At 46.0% G+C, this 24,063-nt stretch overlaps 1 protein-coding gene and 1 long non-coding RNA gene across 2 annotated transcripts in view; one reads left to right on the forward strand and one right to left on the reverse strand.

Moving 5' to 3' along the window:
- Window positions 1-9,275, forward strand: part of LOC137564169 (uncharacterized) — a 37,034-nt gene extending 27,759 nt beyond the window's left edge. Inside the window, exon 3 of the long non-coding RNA XR_011030542.1 lies at window positions 9,148-9,275. This is a non-coding gene — a long non-coding RNA (uncharacterized lncRNA). The remainder of the gene's footprint in view (window positions 1-9,147) is intronic.
- Window positions 1,171-22,232, reverse strand: LOC137564168 (tubby-related protein 3-like). Its single transcript, XM_068277645.1, has 11 exons — window positions 22,151-22,232; window positions 17,681-17,732; window positions 14,305-14,473; window positions 13,477-13,854; window positions 12,291-12,394; window positions 9,239-9,436; window positions 9,048-9,160; window positions 7,783-7,903; window positions 6,226-6,324; window positions 5,122-5,293; window positions 1,171-1,466 (listed from the first exon to the last, which is right to left on the reverse strand). Exons 1-11 carry the CDS (start codon window positions 22,186-22,188, stop codon window positions 1,333-1,335), a joined length of 1,578 nt encoding a protein of 525 aa, XP_068133746.1. The 5' UTR covers window positions 22,189-22,232; the 3' UTR covers window positions 1,171-1,332.
- Between the last annotated feature and the right edge of the window lie 1,831 nt (window positions 22,233-24,063).

Here is a 24,063-nt window from a genome sequence, read left to right on the forward strand (position 1 = left end):
CCAAAAGCGCTCAGCAATTAGTGTTTTCTTGTGGATCCCAGCCCTGAGGCCTGCTGGGACGTACTACAGATAGCTGATCACTGTCGCTCAACGTTTTTGCTAGTGTTTTGTAGAGCGTTTTCAGCAGCAATTCCCTGCCTTTTTTGTAGCAGTTTTATTTTATTGCTGCCAATTGAAAAAGCCATTGCAATTAACAATTTAAAGTTCTGCAAGGGATTTTGGGTAGCAGTTTGGTGGTTTCTGGGTCATACAAGAGCTGTAAAATCGCTATGTATAGAGTTTGAAAAGTGATTTTGCTGCAATCCTATACTTAACATTAAATCATGATCGCTAGCAAAATGGTGGCAAATTAGGCAAAGCCAAATCGCAAATTTAGCCAAATCGCAATTACTTCAGTTGGCTCACCTCCAACCACTTTCATTGGCAGTGATTTTTAGAATTGCCGGCAATTCCTAGAATGACCTAACTGTGTAACAGAAAACCATTACATGTAACATCTAGGAGGTGACTGCAGCCCACTCAGGTGTGTATGTGGAGGGGACCCCTCACTACCTTTGCCTGACACTTACACTGCAAGTGCCTGCAACCAGATCCATGGGAGCAGCTCACAAGCACTGGATGTATCTCTGTCCACTGCCTGTGTGGAAGAGGCCTAAATCAGTCTCTTCCTTTTAATCCCATAGGCATGCAGGGGGAAGAGTTATTGCTTCATCAGCTGAAGCCACACCTCTCTGCTGACGGCCTATCATGGCTCAGTCCCTAGTAGGAAGGTGTTGCTTCAGACTAAGATGAAATGAACAGGCAGCAGGAGGTTGCTGAGGTGGCCATGATGATTAATGAATTGGTGCAGAAGTTTTTTTTCATTTAGCAAAAGAAAGCAAAAATAGTGTTCTATCAAATGATATAAACAAACTGTGCCAGGATTGGGGCTTTAAGCGACTGAAAAGTTGTGGATGTTGCATCAGAACCACCATATGGTGCACCCAGGGCTGGTGGACTGCCAGAGACCACAGGAAAAGATGTGCAGTATAAAACACCTTGTGGTAGCTGCACCTCACCAGTAGTGTCTGTTTATGGACATCACAAACTGCGACTGTTAATCTAGAGAAAGCAGCAGAGAGGTTGTCCCACCTGCCTTGTTGCATATTGGATGTTAAAGACACAATGGCATTTGTGCACTACAGGCGCAGGTCAGTACTTTAGAGGTAAAGACGGACACACGCATTTCTCCTGAATGAGGCTCCACCTTGTCCTGAGCGTTGAGGATGATATCCAAGAGAAAGGCGCCACCTTCATAAATGTGCGTAGATGAAGGGCGGAGATGCTTCCTGTTCACTCACATGCAAGCTTGCTGTCAAAGCTGGAGAGGGCCACTGCGAAGGCCTGCAGAGCACACATGGGGTAGCTGTAATCCAGGGTGAAGAGATCCTCTGCCACCCGGCCAAACTGCATGACGATGTACTCGGCTAGAGGGGAACAGATGAGGCCAAGGTCAGACGCAGAGACAAACTTACATAAAGCCAGCAATACACAACCGCAGTCAGGAGTGTGGAAGGTTAGGGCAGTAAACAGTGGAGACAATGATGAAAGCATTACTTAAAACTTTAAAAGAGAAATACAAGACCTTTGATAATGGTGACAACAAAAGATTTTCCTTCTTTTTTTCTGGATTTAGAAGAGGAACTTCTCACTTTGCAATGTATTAATTTATTTTTTTTCTCCCTACTGCTAACTTTCGGTAAAGTTCCTCTTTACGTTTAACAGTCTTCCAGACAGTTCTTCAGGTCAACCTTGTGGAGGAGGATTAGGCCTGGTTCACACTGCAAGAGCTTTTTAAAGCGGGATTGTCACCATAAAAATCCAATTTCAACAGAAACTGGTCTGAGTGTTTTAAGTGACAAAGATGCTAATCCTGCATATAAAACTATTCTGCTGTTAATCACATACCTTAGGAGCACTGGCCCTTTAATTGCCATTGCCAAACAGTTGCATGCTGGGGGTCTTTTTTTTTCGATAATATATTCCTCCTCTTCCCTTTATTTCCCCTTCCTTCTAATGACATAAGACAGTGCACTTCCTAGTATAAACCTCAGTGGGAGTATCAGAAGACTCTGGGAGGAGGGCGGGTAACGAATACACAATTATCAAGAGAAAAAAAAAAGAGTGAGGGAGGAAATGATGTCAGGAGGTTAACGGTAACCAAGATGGAAACTGCCTAGAATAGGATTATTTGCTTTCCCTTTATAAGGCTGGTTTCACAGTGGGACGTTACAGGCGCATGTTAGAGCAGCCTGTAACGCACCCCACCGCACAGCAATGAAAAATCAATGGGCTGTTCACACTGCCCACGTTGCGTTACACAGTAACGCTGCGCCATTACACTGTACTGCATGCAGTACTTTGTAAGCGGCAGAGCCGCGTTAGACTGCTTGGACATGCACAGTAATGTTGGGGAGGAGCGGAGAGCGGCCAAGCACATGGCTAATTAATATTCACTGCATTCAGTGACGTGCAGTGTTTACTTCCTGGAGCGGCCGCTCTGTGCGGCGATTGGCCGGGCGGGACCACGTGATGCCACATGCGTCCAAGAGTGCGCATCACGGACGCCAGAGTGAGCTGCACAACGCGGCTCACTCTGACGTCCACCTTAGAGAGCACCAGGCGTTGCGTTAGGGGCACGTCGTGCGACCATAACGACCCCTAAAACGCAACATCCTGGTGTGAAACCAGCCTCAAATTCACAAGAATCATAACGCATACAGTGCAATACATCTGTTATGTAAGTAGAACTAGTATTTATCTACTTATATACAGTACAGACCAAAAGTTTGGACACACCTTCTCATTCAAAGAGTTTTCTTTATTTTCATGACTATGAACATTGTAGATTCACACTGAAGGCATTCAAACTATGAATTAACACATGTGGAAGTATAGTACATAACAAAAAGTGTAAAACAACTGTCATGTCATATTCTAGGTTCTTCAAAGTAGCCACCTTTTGCTTTGATTACTGCTTTGCACACTGTTGGCATTCTCTTGATGAGCTTCAAGAGGTAGTCACCTGAAATGGTTTTCACTTCACAGGTATGCCCTGTCAGGTTTAATAAGTGGGATTTCTTGCCTTCTAAATGGGGTTGGGACCATCAGTTGCGTTGTGGAGAAGTCAGGTGGATACACAGCTGATAGTCCTACTGAATAGACTGTTAGAATTTGTATTATGGCAAGAAAAAAGCAGCTAAATAAAGCAAAACGAGTGGCCATCATTACTTTAAAGAGAACCCGAGGCGGGGTTCTTACAACGCAATCCCCATACAGAGGCTGGGTCTGCCTATAGAGCCCAGCCTCTGTTGCTATTTATCTTCCTCCAACCCCCCCCCCCCCCCCTGCGCGCTGTGAGACCCCATAAATCGTTTACCTCTCTAATGTCAGTCTCCGCTCTCCCCCGCCTCCTGCATCGCTCCGGTCTCTGCCCGCGTCCCTTCCCTCCAATCAGCGGCGAGGGATGGGGTGGGGACCGGAGCAATTCAGGAGGCGGGGGAGAGCGGAGACTGACAGAGAGAAAAACGCAGCCCGCTGCGACACGCTGCGTGTTGACAGCGCGGCTGTGTTTTATGGGGTCTCACAGCGCGCAGGGGGGGCTTTGGAGGAAGCTAAATAGCAACAGAGACTGGGCTCTATAGGCAGACCCAGCCTCTGTATGGGGATTGCGTTGTAAGAACCGCGCCTCGGGTTCTCTTTAAGAAATTAAGGTCAGTCAGTCCGAAAAATTTAGAAAACTTTGAAAGTGTCCCCAAATGCAGTCTCAAAAGCCATCAAACGCTACAAAGAAACTGGCTCACATGCGGACCGCTCCAGGAAAGGAAGACCAAGAGTCACTTCTGCTGCAGAGAATAAGTTCATCCGAGTCACCAGCCTCAGAAATCGCAGGTTAATAGCAGCTCAGATTAGAGACCAGGTCAATGCCACACAGAGTTCTAGCAGCAGACACATCTCTAGAACAACTTTTAAGAGGAGACTGTGTGAATCAAGCCTTCATGGTAGAATATCTGCTAGGAAACCACTGCTAAGGACAGGCAACAAGCTGAAGAGACTTGTTTGGGCTAAAGGACACAAGGAATGGACATTAGACCAGTGGAAATCTGTGCTTTGGTCTGATGACTCCACATTTGAGATTTTTGGTTCCAACCACCGTGTCTTTGTGCGACGCAGAAAAGGTGAACGGATGGTCTCTACATGCCTGGTTCCCACCGTGAAGCATGGAGGAGGAGGTGTGATGGTGTGGGGGTGCTTTGCTGGTGACACTGTTGGGGATTTATTCAAAACTGAAGGCATACTGAACCAGCATGGCTACCACAGCATCTTGCAGCGGCATGCTATTCCATCCGGTTTGCGTTTAGTTGGACCATCATTTTATTTTTCAACAGGACAATGACCCAAACACACATCCAGGCTGTGTAAGGGCTATTTGACCAGGAAGAAGAGTGATGGGGTGTATGGTTTAGGGTGAGCTGGACCGCAGAGTGAAGGCAAAAGGGCCAACCAGTGCTAAGCATCTTTGGGAACTCCTTGAAGACTGTTGGAAGACCATTTCAGGTGACTACCTCTTGAAGCTCATCCAGAGAATGCCAGTAATCAGAGAAAGCAGTAATCAAAGCAAAAGGTGGCTACTTTGAAGAACCTAGAATATGACACATTTTCAGTTGTTACACACTTTTTGGTTATGTACTATACTTTCACATGTGTTAATTCCTAGTTTGGATGCCTTCAGTGTGAATCTACAATGTTCATAGTCATGAAAATAAAGAAAACTCTTTGAATGAGAAGGTGTGTCCAAACTTTTGGTCTGTACTTTATGTGTTTTAAATTTCTAGGTTAGCATGGGTGTCACTGGTTCTTTAAATCGCTAGTGCTGTGATGCTATGGGTGATGTTTATAAAGTCACTTTGCTCAAGTGACAACACAGCCACAGCATTTACATTCGCAAGAACTTTTAAAATCACAAGCGCTTAGAAAAAGCTCTTGTAGTGTGAACCAGGCCTGAGACTGTAGAGGGGGGGGAGGAAAAGCCAGAGATAAAGGAGGAAGACACATACGGCAGCTGGTGTACAAAGGACTTACGGTCATTGTCATGTACAATCTGGAAGTTCTTGACGGAGGCGTGAGTGACGCGGCCGTGGAAGTTCAGCACATAGGACTGAGTGTCATCATTCCACACCGGAGCCTTGTTGTGCAGCTCGATTATGTTTTCATTGCGTTTGCTCTGCCACCGGGACAGAAGACTCTCTGATTCCTAAGAAGGACAACAAACATCACTGTGACATCACTGCGGACTCTGGAGGACACTCCCCCCCCCCCCCCCCCCCCATGTGCTTCAGAATGTGGCACTAGAGATGTGCAAATCTAGCTGTGCGCTCACAATGCCCTGTGCCAGTGACCCATTACATGGCAAACAGCTGGAAAATAAAGGGGAGCAGCTGTATCTCTGTGTGCAGCAGAGAAGGAATTAGTATGAATATGGCTATCTGTGCTATGCTGCTCCTGTCGGTATAAACCAGGAAACCCCTGATTCTTGAAAGAATCATAAAGTTCCAATGCCCCCCCCCCCCCCCCCCCTTCCCAGAGCATCCATCCTCCGATGCGTGAATCTCAGATGCCACCCTCCCCGTGCGATGTACCCATTCCCGTCCCCCCTTGTACGTCTAACCTATGATGCCTTTCCGGTGCGCCTGTGCACTTATAGGGCGGTGGCTTAGTTTGGGCGGCAGCTTACTGCGGAGGTTGTAGTGTGCATGCGCAGCTGTGCGTCCGTGCATACTTCCAACCTTAATTTAGTAATAGAGATGAAAAGCTGCTGAGTGCAGATCACAGTATATGGGGTCAGTGCATTGTACGGGGGTCATTGGGGTGTACAGTGCATGGGGGTCAGTGCATTGTATGGTCAGTGGAGTGAACAGAGCATTGGGGTCAGTGGTGTATACAGTGTTTGGTCAGTGCATTGTATGGTCAGTGGGGAGCACAGTGTAGGGGGTCAGTGGGGTGTACAGTGCATGGGGGTCGGTGCATTTACAGGGGTCAGTGGGGTGTACAGTGCACCGGGGTCGGTGCATTGTACAGGGGTCAGTGGGGTGTACAGTGCACCGGGGTCGGTGCATTGTACAGGGGTCAGTGGGGTGTACAGCTACTGCACAATAAAAGGACCATTAAAAAAAATGGGAAACTTACATTTACTGGCTGGAAAGGAACCCGTTCATGATTAATATTCATTCCAGGGATTAACACAGACATCTTCCGGGGTCCTTTAAAGCCCAAAACATTGGTCTCCTAAGGGATGAAATGATAAGAATAAGCAATAAAGAGAGAAGAGGGAGAGGCAGGTAGGAAGGGACAGAAAAAAAAAGAGGAGGAAAAAAACAGAAGAAAAAGAACAAGGGAGAGTTCACATGCAATTTTTCAAAAAAAGCGATTGCTACATAGGTCATGTATTTCAATGGCACAACGTTTTATTAGCATTTGTGCATGCTTACATAATTTCTCTGCGGTTTATATTTGGATCATAAGTCTGCTTAACCACTTGCCGCCCGCACACTCATACCGTGTGGCGGCAAAGTGGTAGCTGGAGGACCAGCGACGCACATCTACGTCGCCAGGTGCCTCCCTAATTAATCAGGAAAGGCCACTCGCGCGAGCGGCCGTTTCCTGTTAGATCACGAAGCGGGTCTCCGTGAATAGTCTGCGAGCCGCGATCAGCAGGAGACGTTTGTCTCCTTTGTTTACATTGAACGGCGCTGCTGCTGCAGCAGCGCCGTAAGGCAGATCGGCGATCCCCGGCCAATCAGCGGCCGGGGATCGCCGCCATGTGACAGAGGACAGCCTGTCACAGGCTGCACAGGACAGATAGCGTCCTGTGCAGCCCCGATCACCAGGGGTGAGAGGGAAGAGAGGGGGGGGGGGGATTTCGCAGCGGAGGGGGGCTTTGAGGTGCCCCCCCGCAACACCCAGGCAGGCAGGAGCGATCAGACCCCCCCCTGCACATCATCCCCATAGGGGGGAAAAAAGGTTGGTAATCTGATCGCTCTGCCTGCAACCTGATCTGTGCTGGGGGCTGCAGAGCCCACCCAGCACAGATCATAAAAAACAGCGCTGGTCCTTAAGAAGGGGGGGGGGGGAGGGGGGGGGTAAAGGCTGAGTCCTCAAGTGGTTAATTTTGTGTGCAATGTGCGAGTCGAGCTTCAATGCAAGTCAATGGAAACACAGAAAATTTCTGTTAACATTTGCATGTGATTTTGAAGTTTAATTAGATGGAAAAAAAAATCAAAATGCAAAATCTTGCACACAAAAACATATATATAAAAGGGTCAGGGAGCACTGATTATAGGACAACTATTGCACAAAAAATGTAAATACATACATATAAACATACATCTCTCCCTGAGTAAAATGCACTAGTTTATTACTTTTTTCCAACTTCCTGTCACTTACGGAAGGCAGGAGACTAGTCCATCTCACAAGTAGGAAAGCTGGCTTTGCAGGGGGTGGTTTTGTAAAAATAAAAGGAGGTACAGAGAATCCCCCATGAGGAGATGGGCTAGTCCAATATATGACAGATTTGTCAGGGACAGCATTATAGGAAACAAATAATGTACTGTGCATTTAACTCTAGGAGAAATGTACATTTTATATGTATGTATTTTAAATGTTACAATTTTTGGTGATAGCGGTCCTTTGACTATGAATAAGAGTATGGGGGTTCAGGAGAGAAGAGTAGGAGGAGCCTCTTACATAACAAACAGCCGCCAGCTCCTGCCTCATTTTGTTAGTGTCCATCGCTCCAGCAGCCTTGCCCTTACCGGGGCTCTCACCATCGTCATATATAGTAAACTTGGTCCCCATCAGGTTGGATCTAACAAGAAAGTAAATAGATCATTACAACAACAACCCAGAATATAGACCTCAGGCAGCCATTCGCTGATGAGGACAAATCTAGACCAGAGATGTACAGGTGCAGAGGATACTGCAGCAGGACGCAGCTGATGGAAGAAGACTGGAGTCCTGGGAGCTGGGGTGAGGAGAGGATCACCCTGGCATGCTCCATAGGCACACTCAGCATGTGGAGGCGGAGCCAAGGGCAGCCCAGTTACCTGAATATATTTATAAATGAATAGATTTGCTTTTCACATTTCTATCTCCTACTCCTAATTATGACTTTTTTTTTATAATCCTGCAATGTTAAAGGTGTGTCTCATCTAAAATTAAAGTATGTTTACACATTAGGTGTGTCTGTTGAGAATGTGCTCAACAGAACGTATTATGTTACTGCTGCGCCAGGGTAGGCATCATATGACTGATACAGTCTTGGACCTGAACTCTTGCACAGGACAGAAGGAAAACATAGAGAAATGCACCCTGTATGTATTTAGAGAGTTTAGCCTGTTAATTCCCCTCATCTGTGACTAAAGCACAAGTTGTAATTTGATCCCTTAGCTGTATCAGCTGACTGTCACGGCAGAGCAGCTAAATTGGTAAAGACAGGATGTTAACAATATGTCTGCTTCCACGAAAGCAGAAAGTGACACACTGCAGATTTATTGCAGGATTTCTATCAGTTGTAACAAGGAAACGCTTTTCTTTAAAGGTTATTCTACTGTTGCGTAGAGCAGAGAGGAAGTTCTGAGTTCAGGTCCGCTCTCAGTGTCCCAGAAGCTAAAATATATGAACTACTGACCTCTTTCATCTATCCCCTCACTCAGAAGCTGTTCTCTACCACAAAAGAGTTTTACGGCTGTAGTTCCTCATCAGTGAGGGTTATGCTATAGTCTGACAGTAGCAACAGGAGACAAACTGTCACTTGCATACCTGATGTTTAATTTTCTGTTTAATTACATTTTTTATGCATGTATTTTAAATTTTACAACCTTCTACGATAGTGGTTCTTTATGAAAAGGTATGCTAATGCCTTAAATATACATTTTGGCAAATTCAATAGCCTATTTATTGACCATTGAGAGATAAAAGAGAACAGTGCAATGTGAAATATGTCTGCATACCGGAGTTTGCCAATGAAACATTCCCCTTCCCGGGACAGGTCTGTGGGGTCAATGGAAATCAGATAATTGGATGTTTTGCTTTTTTTCCGCTTTCTTCCAGCCAGAAGGAAAATCTGAAAGAGAAGTCCGAGTAAGCAGGATGCAGGGATTGTGCCCCGCCCACCCGGAAGCACAGGCCTCAGCAGCCTCACCTTGCGGTTGTCGTCTTTCTCCAGGTGCATATAGTAGGTAGGGAACAGTCCGCGGTCCATCCCCTTCTTGTCACGGCTAATGCGGCACCGTACAGTGACACCTCGGGGGGCCGGCTGCAAGGCAAATTCTTTCAAGTCACCCACTTCTCCTACGTCACTTTGAGCAGCAATAGGTATGGTCTCTGCAGACGCAGATTCCTGCAAAGAACAGAGCAGTGGTTACTCAGTTATGCCACGAGGACTATTTTCAACAAACTTTAATATAGAATAACTGAATGGCTCTCAAAATAAACTTACTAAAAGATAAGTCAATGTATGACATACGGTATGTAAGCTGAGTCCAAAACCGCTTCCTGTTCAATAATGTATTTATAAACCAACTACTGATTTTGGCCCCCTGAAGTGATCTGAGGACCCCTGGCTAACTTTTATTTCCCTACGCGCAATCTGTGCACTGAATACAGCAGGGCTGTGGCTACTGCCAGCATTCCCCACTCGCTCTCTGACCTCCTCATCACTGAGGCTCAGTTCCCACTAGATTGAAGAACAGACTTTTTTAGTCCGTTCTCAATTCATTGCTAATTGGAGAGTGAATGGCTCTCCTATGTTATCAATAGGAGCCGTTCACACTTGCCACGCTGCAACAGATTCGTGGGATCCATTGCAGTAAGGGGACTGCACTCCTGTGCAGTCAGGGATAATCCGGGCCAGTTGGATGCATTACACCACATAGCCTATAGGGGTACGCACCTGCCCCAGGCTCCAGCTGCATCACTTCCGGACCATCAGTGTGGACATTATACTCTCGCTCCCGCTGGCCGCACGTGATGCCACAGTTAAGTGGGAACACAGCCTGAGTGCCTCACATATTTATGTCCGTTATCATCATATCAGCCTAACTGCTCTAATCCATTCTTTGTGTGACTGTCTGTGTCTGACGTGCAGATAATAGATCACAGACATGTAAAGCTCCGTACATGTGGGGGAATTCTGTCGCCCATCAGAGACCGGTACGCGATCTATAGTGCAGCAGAGCAGAGCCAACACTGTATAGATGTGTCCCTAGCCTCCAGGCTAGTGATGCGTGCAGGGGGGCAGAGGGGTCAAGTGACGGCACACGACAGAGCAGTTTAGTGCGGGCGGGGGAAGTGGTAAAAACAATGCAATAATTGAGCGCTCTGTGTCAGGAACGCTAATGATCCGGTACACCAGATCTTGGGAGGCAGCTGTACACCCTTCGGACCCTCAGGATTCTTAATTTTCCAACTTGCATGCATGCATCAGCTCAAAACCATTAGTATCTTATTAACCATATTTAATTATGGTACTACATAATAATAATAATGTAAAATTAGGGAAATATGTGTTTATGATTAACTTTTTTACTTCCCTGAATGGTTTAATTAGTTTTCACCTTTTCTTTGCTCTGTTTCTTTTCTATAAACTTCCGAATGGCTGTTAGTTAGCTACCCCAACTCAAAGCTAGAGATGAGGTGACATCTCACTTTGTTTTCCCGCATAATTTTTACATCTGAGCAACAATTCACAAAGCATTACAGCAAATGTCAATTCACTAATGCTGTTACCGCATAGCAAGCTGAAATTTAACAACCAGTGAGGTAAATTGCCGACTTGCACAGTAAGTACCTCAACCCATGTCAGCATAATGTCAATTCACAAAAGCCAGGAGAGATGTTCGGGATTTACCTCCAACTCTGATCTGTCATATGCTAGCAAATGGCATGCGATAGCACTGAAAGACAGCAGAGAGCCAATAGCAAGAGCCTCCCCCCTCCTTCTTTTCACCCTATTTGATCCGATACACTTGTAGGTCGGACTTCAGAACGACCGAGCTGGAGAAAGAGACACTCCAAAGAGGCTTTTCTGCATCACTATAAATGAGCAGATCCATATAGGGATACAGAGAATAGTGGCATGTAAGCACATTTAACTACTTAAGGCCCGCGGTGATTGAAATCTATGCCCTCTTTTGGTAGGCTCCTGGCTGGCAGGGCGTAGATTTCAATCACCGCCCGCAGCGCGCATCCGCCGTTTCCGTCACTCCCTGCCGATCACGCCGCTCAAACACGACGCCTCTCACCGCAGCTCACTGGCTCTGCTTGCTTGTCTCTATGACGGCAGAGCCATGTGAGCTGGTCAGGAGCCGATTTCATTGGCTCCAGGGCGTGTCTATCAAAGTAAGCCGCTCCCATTGGCTTACATTTATAGACACGGTCAGGAGCCAATCAAAGTGGCTCCTGATAGGCTCACGTGACTCTGCCATCATAGGGACGGCAGAGTCTATGTCAGGAGGATCCCGGCGTGCGTCGGTTGTGGTGGGTATGCGTCGGTATTGTACCAGCGGCCTCTGGTCCTGAAGGGGGCAGAGACCGCTGGTACTTAAGTGGTTACAGTGATGCAGAAAGCCTTTTCCTCTCTGTCACAGGAGCGTCGGCACAGCTTGCTGCAGAGACCTTAGCTGACTTAATACTCAACAGGGCTTGGTGTATTGAAGCAACATTTTTCAGTAATTTACTGAAATTATACCGCATCTGTGAAAATCTTTGTGAATTTGGGGGAAAAAAAGTCTAAAATAATGAATGCGGTATTTTACTTTTTGTCGAACAGCCCATTGTTAATTGTAGCCATTGCCATGCTCCCAAGTCAGCAATTTATCTCACGAGTAAGTAATTTCAGCTTTCCATGCGGTAACGAACGTCCTTAGTGAACTGACATTTCACAAAATGTTCAGTAAAATCAGCTGTGTTCTGCCTTACTGTAAGGCTTATGTAGTAATTGATTAAATGTATTACTAAGCTTAAAGCAAAGTAAAGCCTATGTAGTAATAAATTACGTTTCCTTGGATTGGCAGAGCTCTGGTTTTGTGTTTCTGTTCACATTACTCTGATTTTCACTTCTGAATCTGTACTCTGCCATTTCTGGAGCTACTCGACATTTAGATATGTGGTTTTCACTGTAGGTATCCCCCTGTAGACAGCTTTTCAGCATGCTCTATGGAGGTCTAAAGCAGCTTGTCCGTCCCAGAACTTACGGTCAGAGACTTTTTGCTGGCTGAAGAACCGGGCCGAGTACTTCCAGAGTCTCCCTCCTCCTCATCGGTTGTGTCTTCATCAAAAGGTAGACTGTCTGAGATGCCTGTTCATAATACCAATTCAATTATGTTAGAGAATGAAACAAAACATGACCCCTGATGTATGACAGTCAGGAGTCCACTAGATGGCAGCATTATAGCCATCTAATGATGGGAACCTGTGACAGGGACACAATTACTTTAGCTTTCAGCAGTATACCATCTCTACAGGTTTGTCATTCTCCATATCTATGCTTTAAATGTTTTATGATGCCTCATAAATGTTTTATAGCAAAAAGATTGTGATATTAAGAAACTAGGAAATTTCAAAGGGCCTGTTTACATAAAGGCAGTATGAGAATGTAGCACTGTGAAGTATTTTGTCCACAGAGATAATGGTAACCATTCTCCAGAGGCTTTCCCCATCCTTCTGGAGACCACTGCTGCTGCCCAGGACCGGCTGTATGACCATGTCTTTAAGTTTGTCTTGAATACACTTTAAAATTGGCGCTATTATCATGCACACAGTCTAGAGAAAATAGTAGAGTGAATTTTGGAAACAGTTTATACAGAGGGGCAGCAGGGTGGTGTAGGGATTAGCACTCTCGCCTTGCAATGCTGGTTTCCGGTTCGAATCCCAGTCAGGGCACTATCTACACAGAGTTTGTATGTTCTCCTTGTGTCTGCGTGGGTTTCCACAGGCTCTACAGTACCTTTCACATCATAAAAACATACAATTAAAGTGAACCTGAGATAGTTCACCAGCCCCTATTTATACATACCTGGGGCTTTCTCAAGCACTGTGGCCTCCCTCGCCATTCGCTTCGGCCCCTCCGTTCTGCCGCTATGTCCCTCCGTTCTGCTGAGCAGTCGTGGGCCTCTGCGCATGCATGGCTCAGCCTCAGGTACACTTTAAGTTAACTGGCTTCCCCCTATAAACTGGCCCTAGACTTTAATACATAGACTACACAATACATACATAGACATATGACTATGGTAGAGATTAGATTGCAAGCCCCTCTGAGGGACAGTCAAGTGACAAGACAATATACCCTGTAGAGCTCTGTGGAAGACGTTATCGCTCTATAAATACTAAATAATAATAATACACTTTAGACATTCGAAGACATTATTTGTCACCGCTGACCTCTCTCCTGCAGCAATTCCTGCAGGTCTCGTCTAGATTCCTCATGGTTTTCCTGGGCCCCCTCCTCCTCCTCATGAACAGGCCTGGCTGTGGTCTTGCTGGCAGCAGGACGGGATTTGACCTCTTTCTTTAGGGGTTTCACCTCACTGACTCTTGGCTGGAGTCTGCTAGTGTCAGTGGTGACCTCTGAGCTACCTCTATTCTCCACTGACACCTTGCCTTCACCAAGCCTCGGCCTACTGCTCACATCACTCGACTCAGGTCTGGAGGATTCCAATTCCTCCTCATCGGGACAAGTCTCGCCCACTGATAAAATGTGGATTTTGTATTCTACATCCTGAGTATCGGAATGCAGGAAGGCAGCTGGACCATCAATTCCTGTAGTGATGAAGAAAGAGAAGAGGTACAGGGACTTTGAGAACAATTCTGGAGGTATTTAGAAGGTGACAAATTGTAATAACTAAAGATGGCAGTCTCTATTTTATCCTCATTGTAGGTTCTCTTTAAAGTGAACCTGGAGTGAGAGTAATATGGAGGCTGCCATATTTATTTCCTTTTAAACAATGCCAGTTGCCTGGCAGCGTTGTTGATTTTCTGGCATCAGTAGTGTCTGAGCCACAACTCTGAAACAAGCATGTGGCTAATCCAGTCAGACTTCAGTCAGAGCACCAGGTCTATGGCAGTCTCCATATTTAGCTGATGCTGCTTGCCACTGAATAGTTATCATATTATCAACTGGTATTTCTAAGCCCTCTCCGGGTGTGATGTTCCCAGGTGTATACAGCACATTATCAGGCTTTCTGTGTGATCTCAATCACCAGCTCTTACCATCCAGGATGACATCTGAGCTGGCAGATTGAGGCGTGTGACATGGCATGAGAAGAGCCTGCTCCTCGCTCTTTCTCGATTTCGGTCTTCGCTGTCTGGGCTCATGGTTGGGCTGCACCATTAGGATCTCCTGCCTCTTCTTCCTCTGCTTCTGCTCCAACAGTGCCCTCTAGTGATTGGAAGGAGACAGAAGAAGCTCAGAAATAACACACATTAAAGCGGACCCAAACCGAAATTTTTTTACTTGCGCCACTCTGACACATACAAAGATAAACACACCTTCAAGCCTATGAGCATTTCAGTGCATCCCTCTCACCCTTCTCTTTTCATTACTAGGGTTATACAGGTGGCAGCCATTAGCAATTCCTCCTTTGCCGGACACCACCTACTTCACCAGTCTGCCGGATTCTGTCCCGGCAATATGAAAGGAAGGGAGGGGTTCCTCTAATAAATGTAAAATATTTTATATTTGTCATCATGCAGCTGAAAAAAGGCTGCTATTTATTATTATAATTTAGAAAATAGATTTTATTTCTGAAATCTTGCATTTTTAATTTGGGTCCACTTTAACCACTTGCCGACCGCACACTCATAACGTGCGTCGGCAAAGTGGCAGCTGCAGGACCAGCGACGCAGTACTGCGTCGCCAGCTGCAGCCTAATTAATCAGGAAGCAGCCGCTCGTACGAGCGGCTGCTTCCTGTCAAATCACGGCGGGGGGCTCCGTGAATAGCCTGCAGGCCGCCGATGGTGGCTCGCAGGCTAGATGTAAACACAAGCGGAAATAATCCGCTTTGTTTACATTTGTACGGCGCTGCTGCGCAGCAGCGCCGTAAGGCAGATCGGCGATCCCCGGCCAATCAGCGGCCGGGGATCGCCGCCATGTGACAGACCACATCCTGTCACTGGCTGCACAGGACGGATAGCGTCCTGTGCAGCCCGGAACACCAGGGGGAGGCAGCAGGTAGGAGAGGGAGGGGGAATTTCGCCGCGGAGGGGGGCTTTGAGGTGCCCCCCCCGCCACCCACAGCAGGCAGGAGAGATCAGACCCCCCCAGCACATCATCCCCATAGGGGGGGAAAAGGGGGGCAATCTGATCTCCCTGCCTGCACCCTGATCTGTGCTGGGGGCTGCAGAGCCCACCCAGCACAGATCAATCAAACCAGCGCTGGTCCTTAAGGGGGGGGTAAAGGGTGGGTCATCAAGTGGTTAAAGAAAAATCCCACAAGGTGTCACTGGCTTAACTCGTGCTTAGGACAGAAAGAGAACATAGAAAAATCCACCCTGTACGTATTTAGAGAGTTTAGCCTGTCTATTTCCCCATTATCTGTGACTAATCACAAGTGTAATTTGATAGTTCAGCTGTTTTAGCTCAAGAATCTCGCCCGCCTGGGCAGAACAGCTAATTTGTAAACACAGGATGTTAACCCTATGTCTGATTCCATGACAGCAGGAAGCAGACACACTGCAGATTTATTGCAGGATTTCTATCAGCTGTAACAAATAAATGTTTTTCTTTAAAGGCTATTGTGCTGTTGTGTATCTTTTAAAGCAGAAAGGAAGTTCTGAGTTCAGGTCCAGTTTAAGAATAACATCTGTAAGTTGTATCTATTAAAAATGTTTAAATATAATAGAAGTATTGAAAACAGAACAACAAATGAATAATCTTCACTCCGCTTCGTACTTATATCAATAGGTTTTCTGTATCTCCTTTTACAGTAGGACTTGAAAATCAGATGCTGTTTAGGCCACATTTATATAAAACCAGGGCTGTGGAGTCGGTCCAAAAATCCACCGACTCCGACTCCTCAGTTTAGGATTCCTCCGACTCCTCGACTCCGACTCCTCTAATTTGCATATTACAATTTTGTTGATTAAAAGTATGCAACATGAAATTCGTCTCTTAACTGCCAACGCTTAGGAATTTTACAAGACAACTGAAGTGAGAAGGATATGTAGACTTTTATATTTATTCCTTTTAGACTAAAACTAGTCCTTGGTAAGAGTACTTGTAAAAGGTACAAACCGGAACAAAGAACATCTATCAGGCCCTAGGCAATGTAAGTGTGGGTACATGTAAGAATGATGTGCAGGTACTCTGCAGGGGAATGAGGAGATTGTAAACAGACAACACCTCTGTATTCAATGTGCACAGCATTCTCAGTGGATTCCCTGCAGCTCTGTGGGGAGTGCATATGTAGAGTATAGTACTACTGTGTAACAAAGTAAACCTGAGACAGATGAAATTAAAGTTTTATACATACCTGGGGCTTCCTCCAGCCGCCTTCAGGATAATCAGTCCCTCGTTGTCCTCCTCCACCACCTGGATCTTCTGCTATTAGTCCAGGTACTTGAGCCAGTCGGGCGTAGTGCGCATGCACACACTCCGCCGCCAGGAGCATACTACACCTGTGCAGCACTATTGCGCAGGCGCATAATGTTCCTGGCTGTGGAAGCAGCATGCGGCCAGACAGCGCTGACTGGCTGAATTACCAGGACTCATAGCAGAAGATCCGGGTGGTGGAGGACAGCGAGGGACTGATTAGCCTGAAGGGGGCTGGAGGAAGCCCCAGGTATGTATAAAACTTTACTTTTCATCCATCTCAGTTACCCTTTAATTTGTAGTCACCAAACCAAATTTTAACAACATATCAAATTATTTGATTTCATCAGCAAAGGGAGTGCATACATTTGCATAAATCAGCATCAATGCAGAATTATTTCCATCTCGTTGACCATCTCTATTAGTGACACAGCTACACATCAGGCTTTATTCTTACAGCATAGATGTTATTTAGTATATATAAGAGATTCCTGTGTACACATCATATATACAGTCACAATCAGATATGTGTATCTGACCTTAAAAATACGGGGACTGCTTTATTGAAGCAGCACAAGTAACTAATTTTGATTGGTTTATTTCATTTTTGTGGACTAAGCACAGCTATTACTGTATATATACATTATTTTTAATGACTATTATCTGAGAAATAGAAAATGTTATCATATTTTCTATTTTAATTACAGTTACAAATTCATTAGGAGTCGGAGTCGGTGCATTTTTTCCCGACTCCAGGCACCCAAAATTGCCCGACTCCACGACTCCGACTCCACAGCCCTGTATAAAACGCACACAATAACAAGGGTTTACAAATGTTCAAGCATCGCTGTACCCCTGTTGGGAGGATGATACGGCAGACGTCTATAAGTGTTCTATGTTATCGTACCCATGTGCCACGGACATTTAAAAGCTTTTCAATACAAAACTACTTCCACCTGCAGCGGATGTCTATAGGCATTTCTGTGTCCCCATATTCCTTCACCATGGATGTCTAAAAGGCATTTAGCACGTCTATTATCAGCGATGAATTTACCTGGTTGTGGAGTTTAACCTGCCGCAGTCTGGAATTATCATCATCCAGGATACTATAATAACAGTGAAAATAAAGAGTTAAGCAATACACATAGCACAAGAACTGCTTTAATAAATAATAACTGTGCAATTACAGCAGCATGCAGGTGGTAGGAGGTGGATTCTCTTTGTTTGCCAGAAACCTGAGCCCTCCAGCTATCGGCTCTCTGGATCTGGGTCAGTGATGCGGCAACACCTAATGACTGACTAGAGTGCTGAACCGGGAAATCCTGGAGGATTCCATATTGTAAAGCCTAGGGGAGGCACTCTGCATGGCTGAAGAAACCCCAGCTTGGCAGGCAGGCAGAACATAAGGGGGTGTCTGAGGCCCGGAGGGTGACCAGAGAATGTGAAAAAGAAGGCAGCCACAACCACAAATATGGAAATAAAATGACAATAGAGAAATCTGCTGCTATCTTTGAATGTAGACTTGGAGGTCCTGTGAGTCATTAATAAGCCCTTCTCCTTTAGGCACCGTACCAGTACCACTGTGCCAAGCCCCTGTCTCTTGTACAGTATGTATTGCTCTTGCAACCCTTGCAAACAGTGTGTATTGCTTTTGCACCCCTTGCAAACAATGCTTCCATACCCCCTCCACAGCATCCCCCATACTGATCATGTATTCCTGTGCTTCTATGTCCCCAATACTGTGTACTCCTAAACCCTCAGTGCCAACTGCTCGTGTACCCCCTATACCAGCCTTTCTCAACCTTTCTACCCTGGAGGAACCCTGCAAATAGCTTTTGGAGCTCAAGGAACCCCTGCAAACTATTTTTTGATCTCGAGGAACCCCTGCATTTATTTTGCAGGAAGCATGGTCTTTAAAAGTATGTGTGGCTGTTTATTTCACTACCCCCAGCACACTGCCACTCATTATACTGCCCCCTAAGCCCCTAATTTAGTGCTTCTTGTTACAGTACCACCTATTATAGTGAGCTCCATTATACATCCCCACGATGGGGGGAAATGCCAAGGAACCCCTGCAGAGTACTCAAGGAACCCTGGTTGAGAAAACCTGCCCTATACTGTGTACTCCAAGACCCTTAGTGCCTACTGACTCTGTACCCCATATACGGTGTACTCCTAAACCCTCAGTGCCTACTGATCCAGTACCCCCTATAGAGTGTACTCCAGACCCCCCAGTGCCCACTGCTCGTATACCCTCTATACTGTGTATGCCTAAACCTTCAGTGCCCACTGCATGTGTACCCTCTATACTATGTACTCCAGGCCCCCCAGTGGGTAGAGCTTAGTACTCGCTTACCCACTGTATATAGTAAGCTTGTACGTAGTACTCCTACACCACCCATGTCCCCCTGTATGAAGCACTCCCATACCTTCCCTACCACCAGTACTGTATAATACCCTACCCTGATAACCTGCTAATCTTGTATGTAGTAATCCCATACCACCAGAACTGTATGCTCCTCTACCTTGTTTACCTGGGACTCTTGTATGCACATACACTTCATATCCCTCTACGTGTTGCTCTCCTACACTGTATATTATATTGTGTGCAGGTTTTTCATAAGCTCCATAACCCCAGCCCTTGGTACTCCCTTACCATGCATAGTTGGTACTCATGACCTCAAATCTTCCAGATCATCTCTCATTACTAAATCACAACACACCATCTGCCCCCTTGACTCGTTCTCCTCTCCCTTATCATTCACCTTCCTTTTCCAGCATATCTGTCATGACCTCTCTCTTTATCATTTCCCTCTCCACTGGTACTTTCTCATCCAGTTTCAAGCAAGCCCTTGTAACACATATATCCAAGAAACACTTTTCGGACAGCACAGTGCCCTCTCCCAACTACTGTCCACTCCAAATTCGCATGTCACTTCACCTCCAACTCACTGAGCACCTCCGATCAAGCGTCTTCCCTAGTCACTCAACAGAAACAGCCCTAGTCAAAGTAATAATCTGAATAATAATAATCTGAACATTTGTATAGCGCTTTTCTCCTGTCGGACTCAAGGCGCTCAAGAGCTGCAGCCACCGGGACGCGCTCAAGAGGCCACCCTGCAGTGTTAGGGAGTCTTGCCTTGAACTCCTTACTGAATAGGTACTTGACCTAGCCAGGATCCGAACCCTGGTCTCCCATATCAAAGGCAGTGCCCTTAACCAGTACACTTTTCAGCCACCAACAACTTATCCATGACCAAATCTTATAAGCTTCTACTCTATCCTCATTCTTCTTGATCCCTCCTCTGCTTTGGGGACAGTTAACCCTCTTCTGCTCCTCCAAATCCTCCTCTATCTGGGCATTCACGGTCTTGCTCTCTGCTGGAAATTCTTTATCTCTCAAATAGGATCTTCAGAGTTGTGAAGTCCGGTGTAGTGAAAAATTTTGCTACCCATCATATTTTGCAACTTGCCATAGAGGACAGTGTATGACTGTGTAGGCGTGGCTCCTCTCTGTTAACACGCCTGTAATTTTTTGCAACCACAGATCCCATTGAGCTAGAACTGGGATTGTTCCCTCCAGGGGGGGTTATTAGTTGAGCAAGAGGGGGACTGTTCCCTCGAGGGGGGGGGGGGTTATTAGTTGAGCAAGAGGGGGGATTGTTTCCTCCAGGGGGGGTTATTAGTTGAGCAAGAGGGGGGGTTCTGTGTGAGAATAGGGTTTGGTTGGGTTGCATTTTCTGATACAGATAGGTTAAAGTCAATGGTTAGGTTGCACTTTCTGATAGCTATACCTATAAATAAGTGCAACCGGTTGTAAAATCTGATAAAGTTGCAAAAAATTTCACCACACCGGCACCACCTCCTCCCCGCGACCCCTCTCTGTTGGAGTTCACCAAGGCTCGACCCTTCTCTTTCTATACTTATGGTCTTGTGCAACTTATTAGCTTGGGTTTTGATATCACCTATAAGGTAATGACACCTAAATTTGTCTCTCAGATCCTGATTTAACCATGCTAAAAGCTCATGTCCCCAACTGTCTCAACGCTTATTCCTTCTTCATGTCCTCCTTTTTTCTGAAACTTAAAATGGACAAAAAATGAAACACTTATTTTCCCCGCACGATTTAACTCCCCTGCCTGATATAACAATAAATGTGGACAACTCTCCAATAAGCCCTGTCCAACAAGCCTGCTGCCTAGGTGAAATACTTGACTCTCTTGTTCAAACCACACATCAACTCAAACTCTACCTCCTGCCACCTCCACTTAAAGAACACTTCCTGCATTAGCTAAATCACATATGCAAATTCGGATACAAAATGCACAGTAAATAAGCCCTTACAGTCTAGATTCTCCCAGCCATTCCCACTCTACTAACAATATTTTCCTGTCCTCCCTAGTCACCTCTTCTCAGTCTCGCAGAAAATAATTCTCTCAAATTTCCCCCTTTCTCTCGAACTCTTTCCCACAATCTTTTTGTCAATCACTCACACTAACCAACTTTAGGTGCAACTTCAGAACTCACCATTTCAAGCAGGCATATATATTAACCTAAGACTAGCCTTTTGAACTCCACACTACCTGTGTAACTGATATTCTTGTACACAGCATTCACATAACCTCTATACCATGGATACATTGGTACTCCTTTACTCTGTGTACATGGTACTGCCATCTGCAGAACTCATACTAGTACTTAGTCCACCTCTGTCCTGTGTACCTTGTACTGTTGTAGGCAGGATAATCTCCATACCTCCATCATTTGGTTCTCTCCCACGTAACTGATATTCTTTTTTTCCCAAAACATCCATACCCTCAGTAAATTGTCCTACCTTACCCTATGTGTCTTGTAATCCCTTACCCTATGTACCTGGTATTCTTGTACACAATACTTCCATATCTGCAGGTCTTGGTTATCCCTCAACCCGTGAACCTGGTATTGTTGTATTCAGTGCTTCCATATCCCTAGGATTTAGTATGCTGTGTGACTGTCGGCTAGATAGAATGTGGCCCATTATAATGCAGAGATGTGTGACCATGCCTATCAGAGATGATTAAGATAAAATGGGACCCTAAGCAAATAAATTTGGGCCCACCCTTGACCTAGAAGATGTTTGCTAAGCTTTGGTGGGGACTAGCATCAAACAGGCCCCTAGACTGTATCCAGGTCATAGGCACTTGCCTAAGTTGCCTTGTGGAAGATCCAGCTCTGATGCCCAGAAATGTGTATGGGCAGTGCATTCACATGCAGCCAACATCACAGAGCGACACAATGCACATGATGTGAACTCCCCATGCCCTCCTGTGTCTCTGGTACAGACATTCTGTTGTCCTGTGCAGCATGGCCCTGTATCCACAATGATCTTACCCCTTCTAGCAGTGATCCCCAATGCACATCAGCAGCCAGGCAATGCACATCCACGTTCTGCTCGGGAAGGAAGCACATTCTGGCATGACCATCCCACATCACTCATACAGGTGGCCAGAGAGAGCCCCCCTCACGTAGTGTGCCGCCCCCCTACCTGCTGCTCCCCCCGATATGCGGCTCTCCCGGATCCATCCCGTCCTGCCACCTCCGCTGCACAACACCGACCCGCTCCCCTAGCAACCAGACTGCGCCTGACAACGCCACACGACACTGTTCCGCCCGCCCATTGGCCAAAGCTCCTTCACATTCACAGGTCATTGGCTGCCGAGGTGAGAGAGCGTCCTGGGGGCGTGGCCATCGCAGAGGAATGAGGAGGGAAGGGGAGGGGCTGAGTGCAATGAACCGGCTGTTTTCCAGGGACACCCCCAGCCTCTCTTCCAGAGACTTTCCCAGCTCGCCTTACAGCCTCACTTATTAGTCAGGGACACACCGAACTTGCCTCCCACCTTCTCCAATGACTCACATCCCAACCCTGCAGGCTGTTTACAGAGACACTCGCAGGGTCCCTTCTCTGCCAGGGAGACCCCAGCCTGCTTTCCAGAGGGACACCTTCATCCAGTCAAATAAATCAAATGTAGCTTAATTAGCATGACCAAGATTTATACAGGCATTGCCAAAGCAGGAAGGTGGGGGGAGAGGGGGGATTTAGGGGTTACAGTGGGTTAGCAGTCTATCTCCTTGCTTCCATGGACATTTTCATGTCCTCACCTTCTGTCTCACTACAATCCCATGTGCTTCCATCTTCTTTTCCTGGGGAAACCCTTATCCTGACAACACATGCATGACAGACAGATATCATCCTATATAATAATAGCTAAGTGTCCCTGCGTCGTCCTGTGTCCGTGTGTTGCGCTACTGCTCATGAGCAGTACGGCCACCTGTTGGGACAGGAGAATGGGGACGGGTGCATGCACACTGACATGCGGCGGTTTGAAGAGACTTCGGCCTCGATTCATCATTGCCTTTGCGATAACTTTTTCCGGTACTTATCCGTTAGCCGGGCGCATCCAGCAGGTGGCGCTAATTACTATTCCCCCTCCATGCCGACATGGATAGTAGGGAAAGATGTAACTCTGGTGGAGTTTTGTCGCCACCTAGAGGATGCGCCCGGCTAACGGATAAGTACCCTTTTTCCAGTTCGTTAAATTACAGAATTTGAAGTCTATCGATTTCTAGTTGTATTCATCAAGGTTTTTCCGCATTCTGTAAAATATGGATAATGCAGTAATCATTCGGTAGCGTTACGATATTTCCATTTTACAACGGTAATTTAACACAAGGCCATAAGATTCCCGTGGAATTGTGGGTAAAAAGGCAGTCCTTTGAACACCACATAGCAACATTCCGAAGAGGGCTTAACACCTGGACCAGGATTTTGGAAGTGGTTTGGGACAATCCCACAATTTTGCCAGCTACGACTTGATAGGAGCCTTTTTTGAAAAAATGTAGTGCAGCTAGCAATTTAGTTAACCCTAGCACTGCCTATGTTCTCTTACAAGATGATTCAAGAGAAATGCTGATGTCCTGGTGCAAATAAATCCATTCTCTTGCAAATTGATGTGGTTCTAGACCTTATTCTTCCCCTTCTACGCCTTTGAATCAATCTCAGCTGATACATAACCACTTCAAATGGCTCCATCTTCTCTGTCAGCAATGATCTGACAGGAATAACGACAGAGCAGTGGAGATAACTAATCCTAAATTTAACGCTAAACTTCGCCCACTTTCATTTTCATGAATTGCACTTTCTTCCGTTTTATCGCATCACTAACAAATGATTACCGAATAAGATAACTATGATGAATCCTGAAATCAACTTATCAAGTTCGGTATTTTACCGAGCTGTCGTTAATTGATTTGATAAGTCTTGATGAAGCGAAGCCTTAGAGCCCGTTTTTAAACGGGTTTTGGTCAGCTAGTTCCATATAACATAGAGGTGCCAAACAGTAAGAGTTCCAGGGACTTAGAGAAAGGGTTTTTATTTGACTACTCATTTCCTAGAGCAGT

Source organism: Hyperolius riggenbachi, chromosome 3 (genome assembly GCF_040937935.1).
Source record: "Hyperolius riggenbachi isolate aHypRig1 chromosome 3, aHypRig1.pri, whole genome shotgun sequence".
NCBI lineage: Eukaryota > Metazoa > Chordata > Amphibia > Anura > Hyperoliidae > Hyperolius > Hyperolius riggenbachi.

Bases quoted from the DNA above. Each gene is read 5' to 3' on its own strand.
- LOC137564168 (XM_068277645.1), bottom strand. From the start codon at position 22,188: ATGGATCCGGGAGAGCCGCATATCGGGGGGAGCAGCAG. The intron at 12,395-13,476 runs GTCAGCGGTGAC...TATTATGAACAG, and splicing joins GGAATTGCTGCAGGAGAGAG to GCATCTCAGACAGTCTACCT. The intron at 6,325-7,782 runs GTAAGAGGCTCC...TTCATCCCTTAG, and splicing joins AGCTGGCGGCTGTTTGTTAT to GAGACCAATGTTTTGGGCTT.